Raw genomic sequence first — 22,989 nt, forward strand, 5'->3', positions numbered from 1 at the left:
AACGTGAAGGGCACTCAGTAGAGCGCATACCTCTGCGACATAATGCCTGATCCACGAGAACATATCGGGCCCAATACATTTTTGAAATATGCTATACAGTACTACATAACATCATTTTTGGCCTATCTCTCAATGGTGAAGAATCACATTAAAAATTAAATAATTCTCGTATTCAGATCTGGATTCAAATCTTCACCAAAATCGAATCAATTCGTCGTGGTCACACACCCAACCTGTCAACCAAAGTTCATCTGAATCCGTACACAACTTTTTGAGATATTGTGCTATATATCATTTTCCCCCTATCCCAACACAGCACATCACCCAAAGAACACCATCACTACTGTGAAGCATGTTGGTGGCAGCATTGTGTTATGGGGGTGTTTCTCTTCAGCAGGGAATGGGACACTTGTCAGGATAGAAAGGAAAATGGAGCAAAATACAGAAAAATCCTCAAGGAAAACCTGCTGCCCTTTTATTTGTAAGAAAGCTTACATTGGGATGGAAGTTCACCTTTCAGCATGACAACGACCCGAAGCACACAGCCAAAGCTACACTGGAGTGGCTGAGGAACAAAAAGATAAATGTCGTTGAGTGGCTCAGTCAGAACCCCGACCTCAATCCAATCGAAAATCTGTGGCATGATTTGAAGATTGCTGTCCATCAACGTTCCCCATGCAACTTGACTGAGCTTGAACAGTTTTGTACAGAAGGATGGGCAAATATTGCCCAATCAAGGTGTGCAAAGTTGGTAGAGACTCAACAGGCTCACAGCTGTAATTGCTGTCAAAGGTGCTTCCACCAAGTATTAACTCGGGGGGGGGGCGGGGGGGGGTGGTGGATACTTATCCAATCAAGATATGCTAGTTTTGTATTTTTAATTAATTTTCTGAAATTTGTTTAATTTGATTTTCACTTAGAAGTTGTGGGTTACGATGTCTAAATAAAGGTCGAAAAAGTCTGATTTTAATGCAATTTAATTTGAATTTGAAAGGGGGTGTAGACTTTCTATCGGCACTGTATATCTTCAATATTTTGGCAATTATATTTCTGTTTGAGAAAGCAATTATATTTTAAGTGGGCTCATACTTTTACACCCCACTGTATGTACAGTGGGGAGAACAAGTATTTGATACACTGTCGATTTTGCAGGTTTTCCCACTTACAAAGCACGTAGAGGTCTGTAATTTTTATCATAGGTACACTTCAAATGTGAAAGACGGAATCTTAAACAAAAATTCTGAAAATCACATTGTATGATTTTTAAATAATTAATTTTCACTTTATTGCATGAAATAAGTATTTGATACATCAGAAAAACAGAACTTAATATTTGGTGCAGAAACCTTTGTTTGCAATTACAGAGATCAGACGTTTCCTGTAGTTCTTAACCAGGTTTGCACAGACTGCAGCAGGGATTTTGGCCCACTCCTGCATACAGATCTTCTCCAGATCCTTCAGGTTTCAGGGCTGTCACTGGGCAACACAGACTTTCAGCTCCCTCCAAAGATTTTCTATTGGGTTCAGGTCTGGAGACTGGCTCGGCCACTCCAGGACCTTGAGATGCTTCTTACGGAGCCACTCCTTAGTTGCCCTGGCTGTGTGTTTCGGGTCGTTGTCATGCTGGAAGACCCAGCCACGCCCCATCTTCAATGCTCTTGTTGAGCGAAGGAGGTTGTTATCCAAGATCTCGCGATACATGGCCCCTTCCATCATCCCCTCAATACGGTGCAGTCGTCCTGTCCCCTTTGCAGTAAAGCATCCCCAAAGAATGATGTTTCCACCTCCAAGCTTCACGGTTGGGATGGTGTTCTTGGGGTTGTACTCATCCTTCTTCTTCATCCAAACACGGCGAGTGGAGTTTAAACCAAAAAGCTCTATTTTGGTCTCATTAGACCACAGGACCTTCTCCCATCCCTCCTCTGGATCATCCAGATGGTCATTGGCAAACTTCAGATGGGCCTGGACATGCGTTGGCTTGAGCAGAGGGACCTTGCGTGCTCTGCAGGATTTTAATCCATGACGGCGTAGTGTGTTACTTATGGTTTTCTTTGATACTGTGGTCCCAGCTCTCCTCAGGTCATTGACCAGGTCCTGCCGTGTAGTTCTGGGCTGATCCCTCACCTTTCTCATGATAATTGAGGCTCCATGAGGTGAGATCTTCATCCTGATGAAGCCTCATTCATTCCTGACATGAATGGAGCCCCAGACCAAGGGAGATTGACTGTTATCTTGAACTCCTTCCATTTTCTAATAATTGCACCAACAGTTGTTGCCTTCTCACCAAGCTGCTTGCCTATTGTCCTGTAGCCCATCCCAGCCTCGTGCAAGTCTACAATTTTGTCCCTGATATCCTGAGACAGCTCTCTGGTCTTGCCCATTGTGGAGAGGTTGGAGTCTGATTGATTGAATGTGGACAGCTGTCTTTTATGCAGATAACTAGTTCAAACAGGTGCAGTTAATACAGGTAATGAGTGGAGAATGGGAGGGCTTCTTAAAGACAAAACTAACAGGTCTGTGAGAGCCGGAATTCTTACTGGTTGGTCGGTGATCAAATACTTATTTCATGCAATAAAATGCAAATTCATTATTTAAAAATCATACATTGTGATTTTCAGGATTTTTGTTTTGGATTCCATCTTTCACAGTTGAACTGTACCTATGATAAAAATTACAGACCTCTACGTGCTTTGTAAGTGGGAAAACCTGCAAAATCGGCAGTGTATCAAATACTTGTTCTCTCCACTGTACGTAGATACAAATATTTGTACATTCACTTTTATATGTAGTCAAATAACTCCATGAACACAGCTGAGGGAAAATCTCACATCTGTTTTAATTGCTGGAGTAGGCAAGCAAGATCGTCTTGACTCCAGCAGTCATTCACCAATTAATTCCTCCAAAATTCCATCTCTCAATGTCATATATTAAAAAATACAGGAAAGGAGGCAGGAGTTGTCACCAGCACTCTGAACAAATGTTATATGAGTATTTTATTTGCTTATTACAGACAATCATTATTATTAACCTTCGTGTCATGCCTTGACCTCAGATTTGTGTCTTGACGCCTTCGGCCTTTTGGCGGAAACCAGAAAGCTAAAGGCGGCAGTTGGTAGTTGCTGGCTTTGATGCTTCTTTTAGTGGTAAAACCATCTAGAATATTCCCCACCCAAATATCTTGGTATTACAAAAGCTTGACCAAGAACATTTGAGAAAAGTTTGTGAAAAGATTAAGACATGGGTCAATACTATGAGGAAACTTGCACACCCCATCTGAAGGGAAGATGCGCATACCCTGTCCATTGTCACCTTGTCCTCATGCATTCTACTGTACAATAGTCTGTCTTTGTGGGCAGAGAGCAGCCACACCCAAAACCTGGATCCTATCCTAAGTTCTGCAATTTGAGCTATTACTTGGATGCTCAAAGCATCCCTACCTTGGATTCCTGGGTTCTCAAATATTCCTCCACACGAATATCATTTTACTCAGTCCTTTCCATTCCCCTCTCTCTACCCCCTCTATCCATGAAATAATGCAAAATTTATTTCCCTCCCGTCTCAAATCACGCAAGCTTTTCTGGAACACGGCAAAGATCCTGAGGGACTTGGAACTTGACGTTCAAGATCAATGGCGATGGTGCTGGGAAAATACCGACGTCCTTAACAAAAACTTGATTCCTGACCCGATTCAAGGAGCCTCCTGGATTTGATCAGATTCAGAAACCATGAAACCCATACATTCCATGCCAAGGTGCCTCATCATCTATACAAATGGAAAAAATCAAGGAAAACCAGGCATGTGACTTTAAGAACCGTGGCCAAACCGTAGAACATATACAAGTCACCGTGACTGTACGATCTCTGGCCAAAACATGGCCTTGTTATTTCTGGTGGTTAACCACTTTGAATTGATGGAGCAATCCACACAATTTCAACTGATGCCATTATTTGGCTATGAAACTTCGACTTGGAATTATAGTTTGCTATTTCTCAAGCCAATATGCAAGAAGAAAAAGTTCCTGTTGGATATTAAAGATTCTACTGTTAATTTTGATGAAGAGTGGATGAGTTATCACTGGTACCCTGAACAAAGTACAAGTTTCTGCCCAAGGCAGCTCCAGTCGAACATCAGGTCTGGCCGGCTGGTTCATGAAGCACATGGACCAACAATAAATACTGTTCGAGTTACCAACACCAACATGCTGCGATATGGCGAGATAAGATATCTCAAGAAGTTATAAATGAATTCAGATGAAACTTGGTGGACAAGTTGGGTGTGTGACATGGACGAATTGATTAGATTTCAGTGAAGATCAAGATCCGGATCCGAATACTTGAATTTTAAATGATTTTTCACCATTGAGAGATAGGGCCAAAAACGATATATAGTATAGCACGATATTTCATAAAGTTAAGGATGGATTTGTGTGAAACGTGTTGGACGCGTTGCTTGTGTGACAAGGACAAATTGTTTCGATTTTGGTGAAGATCTAGATGCAGAACCAGCCTATCAGTGGATTACAAAATGCAAACCATTCAACCTCGCGGAGGTACGCACTCTACCGAGTGCAGTTTCTAGTTATTAGCTTGGCAACAGTGAGTTGTTGAAAATAAAATGTGAGCTTTACCAAAATCTTCTGATACGGCACAAAGCTGGAGCCCATTGGCCTGAGCTTGTCAGTGAACAACAAAATGTTGAAAGCTGGGCTTCAAGACACAAAACTACTAAAACACATCCTGGCAGTTAAAAACCTCATGGACAACCACTTAGATCATTAGTTGGTGGGCATTAAAGACCTCACGCTGTCTTTTTGTGAAGAGTAGGCGAGCTATCACTAACACACTGAACAAATTACAAATTTGTGCTCTAACCTAAAGGGGGCACTGCATCAAGGGCTTAACTGCACCTCCAGCAAGTGATGCTACCTGCAGCCATGTACTGCATACGAAGGAAGATGATGGAGAAGGAACCATTGAGATGTTTCTTTGTTCCAACAGAATCACCTTCTATGAGTGTTCATGTATTCCCATGGAATCGCATGTTTCCGTTTTCAGATGTAGGTCAACGCTCCCTCATATTGTGGTTTGTTTCCCTCCTCAAATGTAAAGCTTCCTTAAGAGCCAATTTCAAATTGCTGGTTCACCATGTCATTGCTTGAACATGTTTCCAAACAGACAGCTTAAAGTTTTTAGACAAATGTCATCATTCAAAACCAACATGAAACTTTCTTTTTCATGGTGTAGTGATTATTTGCCACACCTTCATCTGCGTGCACTTTCTGGTTGAACTTTTGCTTTTGCTGTCAACCTGTCAAGATATGTTGCTTAGATTTCTCTCCAACGAGTGTTCAATTCGCTGTTTCATCCACAAAGAGGTTGGAAAGAACTAAAAACTGTTACAAACTACCTGTAGTTGGAGGGAAGAGTTGTATGTGGACGTGGTGCAGGCACGAGGGCCAAATTTCCTTTAACTCTACCTTAGTTACCCACTGATACATTGTATATTGGTACGTTTTTTAAAATGCTTGTCCGTTTGTTTGTATTTTGTTTTTCATTCAGGGAAACCACTCAACGAAGAGATGTTCACCTTTGAAACAAATGATGCAAAAATATCCATCCTGTGGGAACCAAATCCAAACATGATGATACAGGTGCGCCCACTTCATGAGACTCGGTAAAGGTAGTATAACTTTTGAGGCAATCAGCATTTAAGGCCCAAGGAAACGTTAACTGTGAACTCAAAATAGCATTCACTTGTAAATTGATTGATTGTTGAGGCTTTTGATTTTACTGTGAAAAAAGTATCTTCTATATCGTAAGCATTATCCTCCAAACACAATTTGTTTTACACACAAATAACACATTGACTTTGAACTTGAAGTTACAAATATCAAGGTCAAAGACAGTGTGAACTTGAAGTTACAAGCTTCAAGTTTCCCTGATCTCTTCTACCCCTGTTAACACTCTCCCCCCTCACCCCCAAGCCCATCTCGTTCCAAATTTCCAGTTTTTCCTTCGAGGGAGTTTGCTTCTGTGTCCATCGTGTCCACCCTATGCATCCTCCCCTATCCTGCATTCCCACCTACAACCATTATTTGTCCAAGTCTGCTTCAATTTGGTCCTTCAACTCTGCTGTTGGTGTTTCCCCCCTCTCTCTACTGTTAATTTTGTCCTGTTACATCCTGATCCATTCAGTGTTCTAGTTCCTCCACGATCCTTGACTCTGTCAACAACAACAAAAAAAATCCTTGAGACAGACAGAAAATGGATACAGTCTCTGAGTTGCAGGTTCTGATTGAGGATGGATTAGGAATCGAGTCCCCTCTGGAGGTGAATGAGACTTCTGGTCACCTGATATTCAAGGGGCTGCAACCTGGAAGGACCTACATTATCACTATCACCATATTTTTGCATGGAACACCACGCAGCCCACCAGTAATCAAACACATTACCACTGGTAAGTCAGTAGTTAGTGCAGTAGTAATGGTGGTGGGTGTAAAGGGGGTGGGGTTGGCATTAGGAAAATATCTTGTTGTGATGTTATCACATTTTAAGTGTGTTCCAAGTTAAAAAGGCACTTTTCTCCAATCGCTGATCTGTGTGCAGTCGAAACATCTGTCGGCATCTCACCACCAGGAAACAATCTGGCACAAGTAGCTATGAAATTGTTTGGAAATCTTGAAAAATGCAGCCTATCCTCTTTCACAAATGATCTATGGCTTCAAACCTTGCCTTTTCCTGTAATTGTTAAACTATTTCTGCACAATGTCAAATAGACAATGTTTATAGTTTGTACACTCAAAGTATGTGTTGCTTTTCCTTTCCAAAGCTCAGTTGGCGACGGTGAAAGAATCGTTCGTTGAAAAAGATCCTTGGAAGGAAACGGAGTTGGGTGAACCTGGTAAGTGATTTAAATTGACCGTCAGCCGTTGATATTGTAACCTTTCCTCTTCACCGTTGCATTGCTCTACCATTTTGAAGGCAACGTTTCGACCATGTTTTCTCCACACCAAGGCACACAAAGAACGGGAATTAACAAAAGACAGATTGTTCCAGCTTGAGCATTTTCCACTCGGCCAGCCAACTTCGTGGCAATCACTAAAATATCTAGGCCTTGCAAGCCAGCCCACTCTGCTTTGTGATTTATTTTTCAGTATTATTACTAGTACGTAATTCAGCTTTAAAGCCATACGTATTGCTCATATAATTCAACATCTTCAAATATGATCACTTTACTTTTCCTCTTATCTATACCGTTGTTGTCATACATAGAGCTTGGGCCACCAATGGCCCTGCGTTTCACCGAGGTCGAACCGGATTCATTCCTGGTGTCCTGGGATCCACCGGTTTCTGGACCCCCTGACCACTATCGGCTGCACTATGCACCTCATTACACTACTGCGGATCCAGCCGAGTTGATCATTCCTGGGAGTGTCGCCTCCATAATGCTCACAGGTGACCTTTCACTCATTACAAGGCCCCTTTGCCATGGGGAGTGTGAGAGAGAGAGAGAGAGAGAGAGAGAGAGAGAGAGAGAGAGAGAGAGAGAGAGAGAGAGAGAGAGAGAGAGAGAGAGAGAGAGAGAGAGAGAGAGAGAGAGAGAGAGAGAGAGAGAGAGAGAGAGAGAGAGAGAGAGAGAGAGAGATAGATAGATAGATAGATAGATAGATAGATAGATAGATAGATAGATAGATAGATGTAGATATAGATATAGATATAGATATCGATCATCTTCGTACAACATATATGCAAGAATGAAATATAACAACCTTTTTTCAGAACGTTCTGCTTCATTATTTAGCTCGATGTAAATATGTTGACAAACTGCAGAAGATGACACAGATGTCCGCAGTTCTTGCATGCTGAGTTCAGCTTGCATGACTATTGCTCGTCATTGCACATGTTGCATCATGTTGATAGAATGTCTGGGTGATTTTTCTCAATGATATTCTTATCTAGTCGGGTGATATTGAGGAGGAAGAAATTGCAATACGAGCCTGTAAGTCAAGTGAGCCCAACCATACTTACATTTTAGGACCAACACGGTTAGCGAAGCGGAACTGTAAAACATGTGGGACATCTAAGGCCTGTCAAATGTACGGTTCAAAGCCTTATGCTGAGTCTTTGGAGTGAGACTTTTATGTTGTGCCTTTACAGCATTGGAAAACTGCAGACATTGACGGCTAAGGTTGAAGAGAATAATCGAGTGTCAAAAGAATCACCATCGCCAATTTGAAAACGAGAGAAAAATATTGTTGATTTCATTGTGCATTCGGGAAAGAGCATATGATGTAAACAGAAAGCCACGGTTCATTCGTTCAGGTGCAGCACATGGCTGCTGGTTTGCGCCACTGCTACGAGCGTGGTTGTGACACTGATACAGTGTTCCCTGTAAGTTAGGGGAGGAATTTGAAATTTGTTCAAATTTATGAAGCAATGTGAAGCCGTTGATGACTCGCTCACCTCCACACCGTGGTATCTTTAATGTCCACCAACAGCCAGTGCTGGTAGACTGGTTGTCTGGCTTAACGTCCGTCCTTTTGCTGGACGGCTCGCACTTTATTTAATTGCCCTGCATGCGGAACACCATGATGACAGTTTATATCTAGGTCGGGATTCAAACCTAGGTCAGACAGCGTACCTCTTAGCTATCCTGCCAGCCCCACAAAGCTGTGGTAATTTCATTGCTTGAAAAGTTTAGAGAGGTTGAAAAGTTGACTTGTCTATCATGCATGGTTACCACACATGGAGGGGGAGATGCAGATGTACCACGATGGATACAAAAGGCAAGGGGTGCATCCATGAAACTCAAGGAAATTTGGAAGTCAAAGAAGTATAACACCAACACTAAGCTGGGTATCTTTGGCAGCAACGTGAAGTTAGTTCTCCTATTTGGATATGAATCTTGGAAACTTACCAAAGAAATCGCATCCAAACTGGAGCCTTTCATCTACAGTAGAAAATCTTGAGAATCTTCTGGCCTGACATGGCCTGTAAGAAAGAGGTATAAAAGGTTAACAGGGAGGAAAAACATCATAAAAGAGACCAAAATTCGGAGGTGGAGATGGATTTGGTCATGTGCCACGTGTGGACGATCAAGATTATACTGAAAAGAACAATATGTTGGGCACGTGACAGGAAGAGAAGGGTTGGACTGCCAAGAGAGACCTGACAATGTACCGTCGAGAAGGAAATTAAAGGAATGAAAGTCACCTGGAATAAAATTGGAACTTGGGCCCAAGACCGAAGGAAGTGGCGAAAGTTCATGAGAAGCTCCATATGCCAGGTGGCAAATAAGCATTACAGGTAGAATAGGAAGCGATATCGCAGTCATTGTTTTGTTTCTTTTGGGCACATGATGAGTGATATGTGCACCTCCTCTGCCTTTTAATCACGTAATAATTATTTAAAATCCCATCAGTTTGACTCTCTCATTCCACTCACTCGAATCCACATTGATAAAGCTGTAATAAGAATAAGGGCCAAAGATATACATTGAGAAATGATGCTTGGAGAGGATATACTGGTGAAACATAATCACCATTATGTGATCATGCTCATCATCATCCATCTTCCGGTGGTAAAATGGCCTCAGCATTGTTCATTCCTTTCAACCTGCATATGCTTTATAAGGGTGCCTGCCTGACGACATGTCACGCGCTGCAGTATCGGTGTTTACGCCCCACTATGGTAAGGGTCCCGTAGTATTCGCATGACAATGTACTTTACCATACTGCTGTAACTTATCTGCTCAGAATTACTTCAAGGACAAATACGTAGAAAATCTGCAGCGGCTAGTCAGGAGCCCCAAATGAAAATTCAATCAAACCACTCTGCAGCATTCTGGAACACCACCTGACGGTCAGCAAAAGGACATCCACTACTCCACTATACTTGTACTTCCTCTGAAAGGAAGAATAGTGTGGTATTACAGTGACGTCTACCAACGTTTGGTACAAAGCATCAGGGACACCCTTTTAGAAATCGAAGCTGGCAGGGTAGCTTAAAGGTACGTCCATTCTCCTTGAGCTGTCTTGCCTGGGTTATAATCTCATCGCAGCAATAAACGGTAGTCCTGGTGTTCCTAATGTAGGGCGATACATCAATGTGTGCACCATCTATCAGAAGGACGTCAAGACGGAAGACCCATCTGCCAGCACTGGTCGTTGGTGGACCTTAATTCCTTAAATATCCCACGATGTCTTTAGTAAAGATGAGACGAGTCATGACCTGACCAAATTACAAGTTGCCGCCCTGATTGACTGCAGGGGAGGCAACGGCAAACCAACCAGTGTAACCCTTGCCCAGGAACTGTTTTGGCAGCACCAATGCTCTGGCAGGAGTACAGTACGTTGATGATGTATGATGATTACAAATCGAATATATACAGTTGTGACTTAGTAACCCCTCATATTCTCTGACTGTCCAACTTATTTTGTTATATTAATTGTAAACCTTTACATAATGCACCAATAGGATGTGAGGTTCAACATCACTTTTGATATCTGAAACGAAAGCCATGAAATGATGAATATGAGAGAGTTCATCTGGATTTGTGTGTGTAAACAATGCACAGGTCTTTATCCAGGAATGGACTATGAAGTGAGTCTTCACTCTGAGACTGATGGGAAACTGAGTCAAGCCATTATGGGTACACAGAGAAGCGGTGAGTGGATTTGAGTTTGAGTGGCGAGCAATGCGAGTAGCGTGCGGCTGTGTAATCATCTTAATTTCTTACAACGTGGATATTATTTGATTTTTTTTTTCTTTCTTTCATTGAAGGGTTACCTTTCACAAATCATCACTGGAACGCAACCGGTTATAAAGCGTGGTTAGGGTCAGCTACCCATTGGGAGAATTTGCACTTTCTATTACGTAGGTGAGCCTGGTGTTGGCTTAATGGTTAGGGTGGTGGGCTTGCGAGCCAAGGATCCTGATTTCGAATCCTACTCGGCTGTTGAATTAATACCAGGTGAGGTTGACTCTGTCATCCTTCCGAGGTCGGCAAAATGAGTGCCAGCTTGCTGGTATCCTGTGTCGGAGTGGCGACCCGTCCAGGATTGTGCCCAATAGTCAAGGAGACTGCTTAGGCAGCACCGACACTGCACAGATGATGGTCCCAATGGATGGATGGAAGGCTGCCTTAAGATTTTAGGTTCTTGAGTTTGAGCCCCTGTTGTGCCGTTTAATAACACCAGGTGAGTCATCCTTCTGCAGTCAGCAAAATGAGGAACAGCTTGCTGGGAACAGTGGGCACTGCATCAGCGACGCAGCCATGCTCCCAGCAATGATGCAACCAGCATACTTGTGGAAAATCGAAAATTATTCGCCCTTTCAGTTAAATTGTACCGCGATGTAACCCGTACACAGTACGTTTCTGGTGGTTCACTTCCGCGTGTAACGTCACGGCTAATCTGAAGATGAAGAAGATTTTAATTTTCAACGTACATTTACCTTCTTTATAATTCGAAAATTGGAAAAAGACATCATATCTGTTTTGTGGGGTATCAAGGGATAGGTTGGCGTCGAGGTGGTCTGAGCATTTGGGTTCCCCTTTAAAACTTTGTTTTGTTTGTGGCTGCTCATGAAAACTTCCAGGATTTCACAGGGGAGGCATGATCAGCTTGTTCCTGGTCAGTGTCATATTCTTTCGAGCTGGGTTCACACATGGAGGTAGCCATGTTGATTCAACAGTAAAGAACCACCAAACAACCACTTCCGTTTTGATACTTGTTATTGAGGGCGCTACTGTATCTATTCTGATGCTTGCGAACTCAGGCAAATATGGAAGAAAACTTGAACTTTGAAGATATTCGTGTGCAAGAATGGTGACATCATGAGATCATGAGACGAGCACTGTTTTTGTGTCACATGGCCAGATCGTGTGAGTTGACAAGACAGTGCCTTCTGAGCAGCAGCGTGCTCCACACGATCTGTCACCTCCTCTTGGCATTGCAGGTGGCATTTTTATCAGGGAGCAGCCCATGAGAAATCAATCCCGGGACATCTAATGGTGTCGGGAGTTCCGCAGGGCTGGCCTGTGAACTCCCGACGTCATTAGATGTCTTCTATTACTAAAAGGAGCAACGTCCATCCATCGGTGTGTCCGTATTCACCCGTTATTTTAAAGGGTTTCCTTCTCTCGTAGAATAATAAAATATTGTCCCGTTATAAAGCCAATAATCAATTTTCTTGTTTTGACATGTGATAATCGATTTACTTGGACCAAAAATTAGTGTCCGTTTAATCATAACAAAAATTATTCTTTAAAAGCCCTTCTTTTCCAGGAGAGAAGAGGAAGAAGTGGGAATTAGAGCTTAATGTTGCAGTTCAATGGTTCCATTTTTATTATTCTCGGACAGCATCAACCCTTTAAAATAAAGCATGACCGACACGGAAGGAGCACACAAAATGATATGTAGCAATATTTCTTGAAGCAATCGAAAATCTATAAGAGTACATAGAAGGAGCTCATAAACAACAACAACAACAACCACAGCCACAGAGACAGCAGCAAAAACAACAACTACGTGTTATAAAGCATCCTTTTTTCACGAGTTTCACTTCATTTTACATCCTCTGAGACTCGCAGATAGACATACAATATGCTTTTGAAGTGCAACATACTGTCTTTTGATTATACCCATCAGTGAAGCGACGTTGAGTCTCACAGGTAGGCACGGCTAGTCATACATTAATTACAGAGACATTTAGAGACAATTTGTTCATGCAATTCCAGAATCATGAGCTAAGTGGTCAGAGGGGAACACAAAGTGGGCTTACCCAGTTGTGTGTTCTGGAAACTTTTCCCAGATATCCACACTGTTTGTGAAGCAGGTGGAATTGTTGCAAACAGGACTACGGCATGTAATGTGGATTGATTCGGCTCAAAAGAGAATTCATAGCAATAATACTTGTCGTGTTGAAAGTTTTTAGTTTCACAGAAAGTTTTTCTCACGTGTTCTCAAGTCCCCATTTGAAAAGAAAACAAAACATTTTTTTCAACAGTTTTCCTCTTTATTACCTTATATTCTCCCAGAAAATAAGAGCTTGGAACAAGTGCTACTACTACGACTTCAACAGCAAAATCCACCTTATTGTGGGGTCAGCTGGGGAGTTTTTGGCACTAGTCTTTCACAAACTGCTTGGACAGGCCTGACGTTCCACTGAAGGTGGCATACATTTCTAATTTGTTAATGGTACTGGTGATAACTCATCTACTCAGTGAGATCTTGAACCTCCACCAACCTATGCTAGCAGACAGGACACCCAGCTTAACAGGCGGAGCCACGAACGCCCCCTGCTGGAGACTCCGCCCAATGGAGGGAGTGCCCCGCCTACCGCGCGCCTGTCCAATCGGGAGCGGACGAGGAGTCACATGGGCCTCCGGTCCAATGGGAGGGCGAGTGGGGAGGAGAGAAGGTGTATTCTGAGGAGAGGAAGGGAAGGTGGTTCCTGAGTCGGCTGGGTTTTTCCTACGGATGATTTTTAAAAGAGCGTACACGAAAGCGCAGTTCTGAGGAGATTCGTCGTCGTTCGTTCACTGCTTGTTTCTCCCGTTTTTCTTCTCTGCCCGGCTCATCACCTTGGCTTCTGGGACGACCTCGTCCCGGCCCCAGAGCTTCGCGTCGTCGCCTTCCGCCTGGCTGGAATCTGCGATGGCGACACCAGTCTCATGGCCAGGGGACGTCCAGCTGCACGCTCGTGGCCAGATCAGCGACCCTGACCCTCAGCCCGACTGTCCTCCGGGCTGGAGGTCCCATTAAAGACTCAGGGGGTCCATTTCTGTCTGGGTGTGTGTGTCTGTGTGTGGGCCAGTCTTGTAAGTAGTGAACAGTATAAGTGCCTGTGCTGTATATTATTTGCCTTGCTTATTATTCGGTATAGATCTGCTCTTATGTGCTTCCCTCATTCCCTGCTTATTATTTGCAATAAAAACCCCAATTGGTAAATGTACTCAGCTCGTCGTGTCGTTTCCTTCATTGGCTGAGCATGTCGTGCGTGTGAGGGATTAGTCGACCATTGCCAGGGTCCCAAGATAATCGGGCTGGCGGAATTCGGCGATATCACCGCTCGGCTATGCACGCGGGACGGGCCGCTTAAGCGGCTCGCTTCCGAACGAGTTCCGCCGAGGGTGAAGTGCCCCGGTAGCTGGATCACGTGGGTACTTGGGGAAGTTGAAGCTGGCAATTAACCCTACCTCATGTGATCTCCCCATTAGCGTATTTCGGTCCTAAAACTACCAGGACCCGTCGACCCGGGCTTACCCGGGCCGGCGATCTGTAAATTCCGGGCGATCGAGCCGAGACGGCCCCACTGCTTCATCGAGGGTCGTGCTTGTGGCGACGTGCCGGCGGGAAACCACAACAATATATATATGGTTTCTTCATCCACATGAAGAACCAAGGAAACACAAGAATTCCATCAGGAAACCCACAGTGATTGCCTGTCACGACACGACCCTTGACTGATGTTGTTGTTCGTCTTTCGGCTGCTCCCGTTAGGGGTCGCCACAGCGGATCATCCGTTATGATCCGCGTACTGATTTGGCATAGGCTTTACACCGGATGCCCTTCCTGACGCAACCCTGGTCGCCTCTTACGACACAGGGATAAGGATTGGGTTTCACTATGATTCTGGGCTGCCCGACACCTTCTCATAGTGTGACCCAGTGCAGAGCTCCCGTCCTCAAGCGATCCTCCGAGTAGCCGGATTACAGGCGCACCCCACTACGCCCGGTACGACCCTTCACTGATGTTGGTTTGTTGTAATTAAGAACTTTCCCAGTTACTAATCACAGCCCGCTATCTTATTTAGGAACCCATCCATCGGGACCATACTCTACAGAGCATCGGTGCTGCCGAAGCAGTCTCCTGGGCTATTGGGCACAATTGCGGAGGGGTCGCTACCCAATCTCAGGGGGGCCGATGCAGGATACTCCAATGGCTCAATTATCCCAGCAAGTTGGTACTCATTTTGCCGACCTCGGAAGGATGACAGGCTGAGTTAACCCCACCCGGTATTAATTGAAAGAGACAGGATTTGAACTCGGGACCCTCGGATCCCAAGCCCACCACCCAAACCAACGTGCCAACACAAGAAATTTTGGGAATGTAGCCCACCAAATTCCAAGTTTATTTTTACGATTAAGGAAAGCCTCAAATAAATCGATGCCATTTAAAATACCATTTATGAAGACTTTCTTTTACAGTATGAAAAAATCACAGTTTAAACTTTGTATCGCTGTAAATATAACTTTAAGTAACCTGTGACAAATGTTTGTATATTACAATATGTATTAGTCCCAAGACCGAAGACAAAGGGTGGAGGAGCAACTCAAAGGGGGGAGGAGCTCCTTGTGAGCCAACGGCCATCCATATCACATTCCCAACTGTGTCTGCGGATGTCCTCCTGCAGTTGGGTTACCTTTTTTAAGGAGTTTGGTGGCAGGATTTCCACTACGGCCACCGTAAAACCCTTCATTCCGCAAAACACAAGAAAAACGTAAAGAAAATTGAAAACCAACTCCATGGGAGTACCTCCTGTTATGTGCAGCTGCCCTCCACAGAGCAGCTCACCAGATGATGGGAATGGGACAAATCCTTTTTTATTTTAATCTCTGTATATGCTCCGTTTATCAAATCTCCGACTGAGGTGAGTGATCGAACCGTGAAGGGCAAATTCTATGCCACGCTCGAGTCTGTGATTAATCAGTGCCCCAGGCGAGATGCACTTCTCATCTTGGGGGATTTCAATGCATTAACTGGAACTGATAGGGATGGTTATGAGACATGTGTTGGTCCCCATGGGTCTGCAGCTGTGAGCCAGAATAGCACTAAGTTCCTTGACTTTGCAAGAAGTCATGGACATAGGGTGGCTGGTTCATGGTTTCAGCTCCCACAGGCTCATTGCTGGACTTGGTATTCCAATGCTGGTAGTGTGGCAAAGGAGATTGACCATGTGCTCGTTGGTGGTCACTGAACCAGTACTGCAGGGTCTACCGGAGTGCTTAGTTCCTCAATACTCACCACAGGCTTGTGGTAGCAACTCTGACTTTGCAACTTAAATCCAGGAGAATGCTACCTTCCCAGCCGAGGCAGGATGTTGGCAAGCTCAAGGATGAGAAGGTGGCTGAGGAGTGTGCGAACAGGCTGAGTGGTGATTTGGGTGGTCTGAGTGCTTTGGGGAATCCTGAAGAGTTGTATGCCTGGTGTTGGCTTAATGGATAGGATAGTGGGCTTGGGATCATAGGATCCTGAGCTCAAATCCCCCAGGGATGTTGAATTAATACCAGGTGGGGTTGACTCTGCCTGTCATCCTTCTGAGGTCGGCAAAATGAGCGACAGCTTGCTGGTGTTCTGTGTCGGAGTGGCGACCCGTCCAGGATTATGCCCAAGAGCCAAGGAGACTGTTTAGGCAGCACCAAGGCTCTGCACTGAGTATGGTCCTAATGGATGGATGAGTTGTGGAGTGCCTTCAAAACCACCATCCTTGATGTTTCCGGTGTATGTCTTGGAACTCACCATCGAGCAAAGAAGAATTTTGTCTCTCAATGGACACTGGATACCATTGAGCAGTCACAGGGCCAGGCATTATGGCAGAGCTGAGCAGCTCAGGGAATTGAGGCATAAAACTGAACGTGCACTGAGGGTGGACAAAGAGGCCTATGTGAGAGGGATCTGTGAGGGGGTAGAGCATCACCTGTGGTCACACGATTGTCAGCCTGCTTCAGGGGAATTCACACATTGTGTTCTTCCTAGCCCATCCCTTGGTGAACTGCAGTTAGAGCTGGGCCAGTTACTTTTAGCAGCTGTACCAGGCTGATCCACCAGCTGTTGAATTGGATGTCAGGGGTGTTACTATTCCTATTGCTGACAATCCAATCATCTGTGATACACCTTCATTTGTGAAAACACAGGCTGTGGTAAATCGGTTGAAATGGGGTAAAGCTCTGGGGATCTGTGGCATCCATGCTGAACTTCTCAAGGCTGGTGGAAATGCTGTACTCGTGTCGTTGCATGCAGTTCTGTGCTCTGCCTGGAACACAGGCATCATCCCAACTAAATGGAAGAGCAAGCCTCGTTTTCCCTCTCTGGGAAGGGAAGGGTGATCGCTAGGACTGCAACAACTACCGAGGGGTGACGCTGCTCTCAGTGCCGGGCAAGGTCCTTGCTCGGATAATTCTTGATTGGGTTCATCACCATCTGCTTGAACACCAGCGCCCAGAGCAGTCAGGCTTTACACCAAAGAGGTCAATGATTGACCGTATCCTTGCTCTTCGGGTCCTCACCGAAAGTAGACGGGAGTTTCGGCAGGGGCTACTTGCAGCCTATGTTGATTTCTGCAAAGCAATCAACTCAGTGAATCGGGATGCCCTCTGGAGGATTCTTGGTCTTCGTGGTGTGCCACCAAAAGTGATCAATCTGATGTCTGAACTATACTCTGGTACTGAGAGTGCTGTGACATGTGATGATACCATCTTCAACTTATTTCCAGTTATTACTGGAGTTCCTCAGGGGTGTGTGCTGGCCCCCACATTTTTCAGCACTTGCATGGACAGGATTCTGGAGACGAAGTCGTGGAGATCAAACTGTGGTGCATCATTTGGGAATGTCGAGATCTCTGACCTTGATTTCGCATATGATGCAGTCATCTTTGCGGAGACTCTGGAGATCCTTTTGGGGGCCCTTGAGGTGCTGGATGATGAGTCAGAGTCGCCTGAATTATGGGTTTCTTGGGTCAAAACTAAGATCCAGGCTTTCAATGATATCTTGGTTGCTGCTATTTTGTCTGTACCTGTTTGTGTTGAGGTCACTGAGAGATTCAGTGATGGTGTGGCAGTGATATCCCCTTGGCATATCACCTTGGCAGTGATATTCACTCATCTCTGCTGGTCATGAGCCAAAGGTCAGTAAATGTCTGGGTCGGGCCTGTGGAGTCATTGATTCACTGGATCATGGGGTGTGGCGCTGTTGTCATCTGTGCAGGATGAAAGTCCGAGTCTTCAGGTCCTTGGTGCTTCCATTCTTGCTCTACTGATGTGAGACTTGGACTCTGACCAGGGATCTGAGATGGAGACTTAATTCCTTTGGTACCAGGTCTCTTCAGCAAATCCTTGGCGGTCGCTGGTCGGACTTTGTGTCCAACGAGCAGCTGCTGAGAGATACTCAAATGAGATTTGTGACCTGCATAGTCCGTGAGCATCAGCTATGGCTGTATGGACATGTGGTTCATTTTCCTGACGCTGATCCTGCTCACCAGATTCTCACAGCGAGGGAGCCTCGTGAGTGGAGGAGGCCAATGGGCCGACCATGTGCCTCCTGGTTTCAGCAGGATGATCAGCATCTCAAGGAGATGGGGATGTGCCAGGCATCTGCCTGGGGGATGGCCAGACGTTGGTCCCTGGAGTACTGGCAGGAAGTGGATGTCAGCGACGTGTTGCTCTGGCACATGCTCTCATACATGACCTGATCTCACTGAAGAAAATGGTGAAAGTTCATGATTCTTAATGCTGACATGTGCATGCAAAAATTCTCAACAGTTTATTGTTTTTTTTACCTAAAAAGCCTTTTGTGCTAATACTGCGTGTTAATGAATCTCTTTCCATGTTTTGGAATTCAAAATGATTCCTTCTTCTTGTGTATGGCAGCTTAGCTGCCAGGGTAGCTATCATTTCTTGGAAGCATGACTGTGGTGCTGATGCATTGCCCCTCCACCAGTACACACTGGTACTCATTTTGCTGACCTTGGAAGGATAACAGGCCAAGTCAACCCCCTGGTGTATTAGTTCAGTGACCAACAGGGCTTAAACTCAGGACCCTAGGATCCCAAGCCACCACCCTAATCACTTCCGGTTCGGGGTTTGGAGCGACTAGAGGTCTCCTTCGGGGCTCTCTGCTGACGTTCTCAAAGTTAAGTTTCCGGTCGTTATTTGTCCTGTTTTAACTGTTTAATTTTCTCACCTACATGTTACTGTGTGTTCCCAGTTCGGTTTTGTTTCAAAAATCGTGCTATTTTGTGTTTTTTTGTCGACGTTCTTACCAGGTGTTTGAGGCCTAGGCCTTGGCCTAGGCTTAAGGGCTACCGGTTCCCCTCGGTGTTCGATCGGTTTTTTTATTTTTTTTTCTCCCCATTACCTTCAATTTCTATCCTCCCCACTTTCCTAACGTCCCCCACTCTCCCAACTAATCTCTCTATTTCTTATCTCAAAAAAAAAAAACAACAATACGCAAACCTTCTCCCGATTCTGCTTCTTCTTCTTCCTCTTATCTTCCTCCTCTTCCTCGATTTTTTTTTCTATAACACTTCCATATAAGCCTGGTGTTGGCTTAGTGGTTAGGGTGGCGGCTTGGGATCCCAGTGTCCTGAGTTCAAGCCCCGTTAGCTGCTGAATTAACACCAGGGGGTTGACTCAACCTGTCATCCTTCCGAGGTCGGCGAGATGAGTGCCAGTGTACTGGTCCCGGTGTATGCCCCGGTTAGAATAGGTGTACCATATCCCTGTGTGTCGTAAGAGGCGACCAGGGTTGGCGTCAGGAAGGGCATCCGGCCATAAAACATTTCCTCACAAAAAGCCAAACCCCTGCACAGCAGGGAAAAATGGCTGTAAAAACGGTCATTTTTAAAACACTTCCATGACCTAATCTGTTGAAAATGCTCTCAAACATTAATAATAATAACAAAAATGATCTTATAATGCTTCATCTTCCTCTCTCACACATGTGGTACTCTTTACTGTTTCATAATGCACTACTCTTCTGCTATTTTAACAGACTGCTCTCATTTCGACCTCTCCTTCATTCCTTACCTAAAAAATCCAACTGTAACAGCGCTTCTTCCCTCCATTCTCTGAATTCGCCTTTATTGCATCCATCAAGAATTGTGTTAAATTGCATCTCTGACCTAAAACTTTAAAAAAAAACCCAGTTTGCGATGAATGTTCGCTTTCCATCAACCATTCTTTTTTTCCAACTTCAGTGCCAACTCACCCCCCTCCCCCCTCACTCTCACTCTCAAAGCAACCATCCCACTCTTCTCCCTCCAAGCCTCCCTCACCTCTCTCAAAAATTCCCCCCTCACCTTTCTCCCACCTTTAATCCCCTCACTCATCCTTCTCAAAGTTGCCCCTCCCCCCTCTCATCCACAAAGCTGCCTCCTTCTACTTTCTCTCACCTCCATCTCTTCACTCCACCTCCTCAAATCCTCAACTGCCTTCTTCCCCCTCTCTTGTCCCCCCTCTCCCCCAGCACCACAGAGCATTTTCTCCTCCTCATTCGGCCCCCTCCCCTAGCTATTCTGCAATCCCCCACACTCTTTCAACAACCCTCCTTACCTCCCCCCTTCGTCCCTTGTCCTACCCTCCCCCTCCCCCCCCCACCCCCTGCACCCAAAGCCTCTTCCCCGACCTCTTCATTAAAAGTGTGGACCTCAAATATCCGGGGCCTTCGCTCAAACCTTTCAGATCTTTCCATACAGGCTGCCACTGACAAACCAGACATAATCTGCCTAACAGAAACTCTCCTTTCCCACGACGTGTCTGACTCCCAAGTATCTCTCCCCAGTTACTCCCTCCTCCGGTATGACAGACCTGAGCTTCGCCTTGGTGGAGGTGTTGCTCTCTTCATCAAAGACTCTATTCCTCACTCTCCTTGCACTGCTCTCACTCACCCACACCCCCAGGAATACCTCTGGCTACAGCTTCCCCTCCACTCCCACCTCATGTTTATATGTGTACTGTACCGTCCACCTCACAGTGATGACTCCATCTCCACCTCACTATCCGAAACCATGGACCATCTTCTATCTTCTCATCCAAACTCTCTCTTCCTCTTATGTGGTGACTTCAATTGTCATCATGCCAGTTGGCTCGGTGTGGGTACCTCTCTCACCTGTCATGGCACCTCAGCAAAAGCTTTCTGCGACTCATTGGGACTGACTCAATCGGTCAACTTCCCAAACCCGGATCTCAATCAATGGTACTCCATCTCTTCTGGATCTGATTTTGACAAATTTCCCTGACAATATCTGCTGCTCTTCCTCCGCTCCAATCGATTCTTCTGACCACGTCCTTGTCAAAGTGGACATCTCTCTGGCTGTTATCAGAGAACCACCTCACCGCCGTCGAGTCTGGCATTTCACTCAAGCCGACTGGCAGGGTCTCCGAGCAGCCATCAAACTTACAGACTGGTCTCCAATCACTACTTTCTTAAACATCAACTCATCCTGGGAATTCTTTCAAAGAAACTTGCTCTCCCTCATGCACAGATTTATCCCCTCTCGTCTTCAGTTGTCCTACCCTTCCCCCGCCCTTGGTTTACTGAAGCTTGTTGCGAGGCAGTTGTCCTGAAACAACTTGCCTTTGCCTCATGGAGAGCAAACCCAACTGAGGGCAATCTCAGTTCCTTCCACAAAGCTCGGAACAAGTGTGCATCTACCCTCAGGAGAGCCAGAAAACAACATCTTTCTCATCTCAAGTCTGAACTCTCAAACCTCTCTCCCTCCTCAAAATCCTGGTGGCGTTTAATCAAATCTGTTTCTGGTGTATGTTCCCCCTTCCTCCCCTCCCTTACCTCAAATGGCCGGACTGCTGATACCGCACGTGAAATAGCTGAATGCCTAAACTCGGTGTTTGCAGCTAAATCTTGTGTCCTAAACCCATCACTTTCTCTTCCCACCTTACCCAGTCACACCCAACTGTCCCTGGAACTCTGTGTCCTTTTCTCCTGACAAAGTGGAGAGCTTGCTTTCAAACCTCGACTCAGATTCTGCAACCGGTCCAGACGGCATCAGCCCACGTGTCCTCAAAGCCTGCTCTTCTGCTCTTGCTCACCCTCTCTCTGTTCTATTCACCCTCTCGTTTGCTCAAGGTATTCTGCCATCTGCTTGGAAATCTACAAACATCACTGCCCTGCATAAAAAGGTGCAAAAACAGATCCCTGCAACTACAGACCAATCAGCCTTCTCCCAATCATCAGCAAGGTTAAGGAATCCATCATCGCTTCAGACATGAAATTCTTCCTCTTCTCCAATGGCTTGATTTCCGATCATCAATTTGGTTTCAGACCAGGTCACGCTACCCTGGATATGCTGCTTCTGCTCTCCCATCAATGGATGGAGGTCCTCAATGCCAGACAGGAAATCCGAGCCGTATCCCTGGACATATCACCTACTTTTGACACAGTCTGGCACCCTGCCCTACTCACCAAACTCTCTTCCCATGGTATCTAAGGCCATCTCCACTCATGGCTCGCAGACTTCCTCTCCTGTCGCAGTCAACGTGTGGCCCTAAATGGAGTTCTTTCATCCCCTCTTCCTGTGCAGGCTGGAGTTCCTCAAGGTAGCGTTCTGTGCCCTGTTCTTTTTCTGCTTTTCATCAATGATCTCTCCGACTCTGGAAAATCCTCTATATCTCCTTGCTGATGACTCCACCCTCTGCCGTACCATCTGTCATCCCTCAGACCGGCAAGCAGCACCTTCTTCGCTCACTGCAGATCTGGATAAAATCACAAACTGGTCCAACACGTGGAACATGTCTTTCAATCCAGACAAATCTCACACTTTCACTATGTCTCTTTGAAAGGACCATTTAGAAAACCCCCCCATCCACTTTCTCAACAATCCTCTGGAAGAAGTCTTTTCTTTCAAGCTTCTGGGTCTCACAATCTGCCATGACCTTTCCTGGGAAAGTCACATTTCCAACCTTGCCTCCAAAGCCATTCGCCGACTGGGAATCCTCGGTCGTGCAAAGTCCTTCCTTGGCCCTCTTGAGCTCCTGACCACTTACAAAGCTTTTGTCCGTAGCCTGATGGAGTACTGCTCTCCCTTCTGGGCTGGTGCTCCTGCCTCCCACCTTTCTCGGCTTCACGCTGTCAAAACCAGGGCATTTAAGATCATCGGCATCTCCCGCAATGAAGCTGAGTCTTTGAGCCTCTCACTCAATCACCGCAGGTTGGTCGGTGGTGTTTCTGTCTTCTACCGTCTCCTCTCCAG

At 45.4% G+C, this 22,989-nt stretch overlaps 1 protein-coding gene across 3 annotated transcripts in view; it reads left to right on the top strand.

The window, feature by feature from the left end:
• LOC147022143 (fibronectin-like) overlaps positions 1–22,989 on the top strand; it is a 332,507-nt gene that overhangs the window by 110,861 nt on the left and 198,657 nt on the right. For all 3 annotated transcript variants that reach the window (XR_015061076.1, XM_085892763.1, XM_085892764.1), the window contains exons 15-19: positions 5,560–5,651; positions 6,289–6,457; positions 6,830–6,901; positions 7,273–7,455; positions 10,577–10,666. Coding sequence is in view for 2 of the 3 variants with exons in the window: in XM_085892763.1 (XP_085748889.1) it covers positions 5,560–5,651; positions 6,289–6,457; positions 6,830–6,901; positions 7,273–7,455; positions 10,577–10,666 (606 nt within the window). In the remaining variant the exon portion in view is untranslated. The remainder of the gene's footprint in view (positions 1–5,559; positions 5,652–6,288; positions 6,458–6,829; positions 6,902–7,272; positions 7,456–10,576; positions 10,667–22,989) is intronic.

Source organism: Eptatretus burgeri, chromosome 8 (genome assembly GCF_056783735.1).
Source record: "Eptatretus burgeri isolate ZD-2024b chromosome 8, Ebu_testis_v1, whole genome shotgun sequence".
Classification (NCBI taxonomy): domain Eukaryota; kingdom Metazoa; phylum Chordata; class Myxini; order Myxiniformes; family Myxinidae; genus Eptatretus; species Eptatretus burgeri.